Genomic DNA, 1,130 nt, shown 5'->3' on the forward strand with positions numbered 1-1,130 from the left:
GCCCGCGGCTCCAGGTCGCTGGCCACGATGGAGTAGGACACGCGGCCATTGGGCCCTAGGTCGGGGTCGGAGGCGCTGACTTGGGCGATGGAGGCTCCAGGAGGATTGTTCTCAACCACGTGGACCACGTAAGAAGGCTGTGGGAAAACCGGCGCGTTGTCATTGACATCGCCAACGTGCAGGGTGACGCTGGAGCTTGAGGAAAGGGGCGGTTTTCCCCTGTCGGTGGCTGTGACAGTAATATTGTACTCAGGGGTCTGCTCACGGTCTAGAACTCCATCTGTCACTAATTTATAGGTGTTTATAGAAGAAGAGAGTATTTTAAACGGAACATCACCTTCTAATTTACAAGTAACTTCTCCGTTGTATCCAGAATCCTTGTCACGGATTTTAATCAAAGCAACGTGTGTTCCCAGCTTGGTGTCCTCCATAATAAGATCCGGTAGAGACTGGATTACCACTTCTGGGAAATTGTCATTTATGTCCTGGACCTCTATCTCGACGGTACATTGGGCAATCATTCCTCCACCATCCCTTGCTTCCAAAACTATGGAATATTCTTTGACTTCCTCAAAATCTAACATATTTAGAATAGTAATTTCCCCCGTGTTAGAATTCAGGTCAAACTGGGTGATCTGGCCTGCTTCAGTGAAAGAGAAGGTGATCTGGGCATTGACACCTTCATCCTGATCGGTGGCCATCACTCGAAGCACAGTGGTGCCAGGAAGCACATTTTCCGGAAGGCCCACCCTGTATAGTTCTTGGCTGAACACTGGAGGGTTATCATTGGCATCAGTCACTAGGACCTGTATCTGGGCAGTACTACTTAGGGATGGATTCCCGCCGTCCAGCACAGTCAAGGTCAACTGGTAGGATTTCTGCTCTTCCCGGTCTAAAGGCATCTTTAGTACCAACTCAGGGTATTTACTACCATCTAATTTCTCTTTATTCACGAGTGAGAAATGATCATTAGGATTGAGCTGGTAATTCCGTAATGAGTTGGTACCAATATCTGCATCATGGGCAGATCCTAAAATAAATCGTGCCCCAGGGTTTGTGGACTCACTTATTTGCAGCTCAAAGGAAGTTTGCGTGAATTTTGGTGTGTGGTCATTAATATCTTCGATGTC

The 1,130-nt window shown here is 47.7% G+C and overlaps 1 protein-coding gene across 1 annotated transcript; it reads right to left on the reverse strand.

Annotated features, from left to right (window-relative positions):
• Positions 1–6: 6 nt before the first annotated feature.
• Positions 7–1,127, reverse strand: LOC121026288 (protocadherin gamma-B4-like; the record flags this gene model as incomplete). The annotated part of the gene is made up of 1 exon (XM_040469153.1): positions 7–1,127. A coding segment is annotated over one exon (1,121 nt), but the record flags the coding sequence as incomplete, so codon positions are not given.
• Positions 1,128–1,130: the final 3 nt, after the last annotated feature.

Source organism: Herpailurus yagouaroundi, unplaced genomic scaffold (genome assembly GCF_014898765.1).
Source record: "Herpailurus yagouaroundi ecotype Mexico unplaced genomic scaffold, PumYag 69776, whole genome shotgun sequence".
In the NCBI taxonomy this organism is placed as follows: Eukaryota; Metazoa; Chordata; class Mammalia; order Carnivora; family Felidae; genus Herpailurus; species Herpailurus yagouaroundi.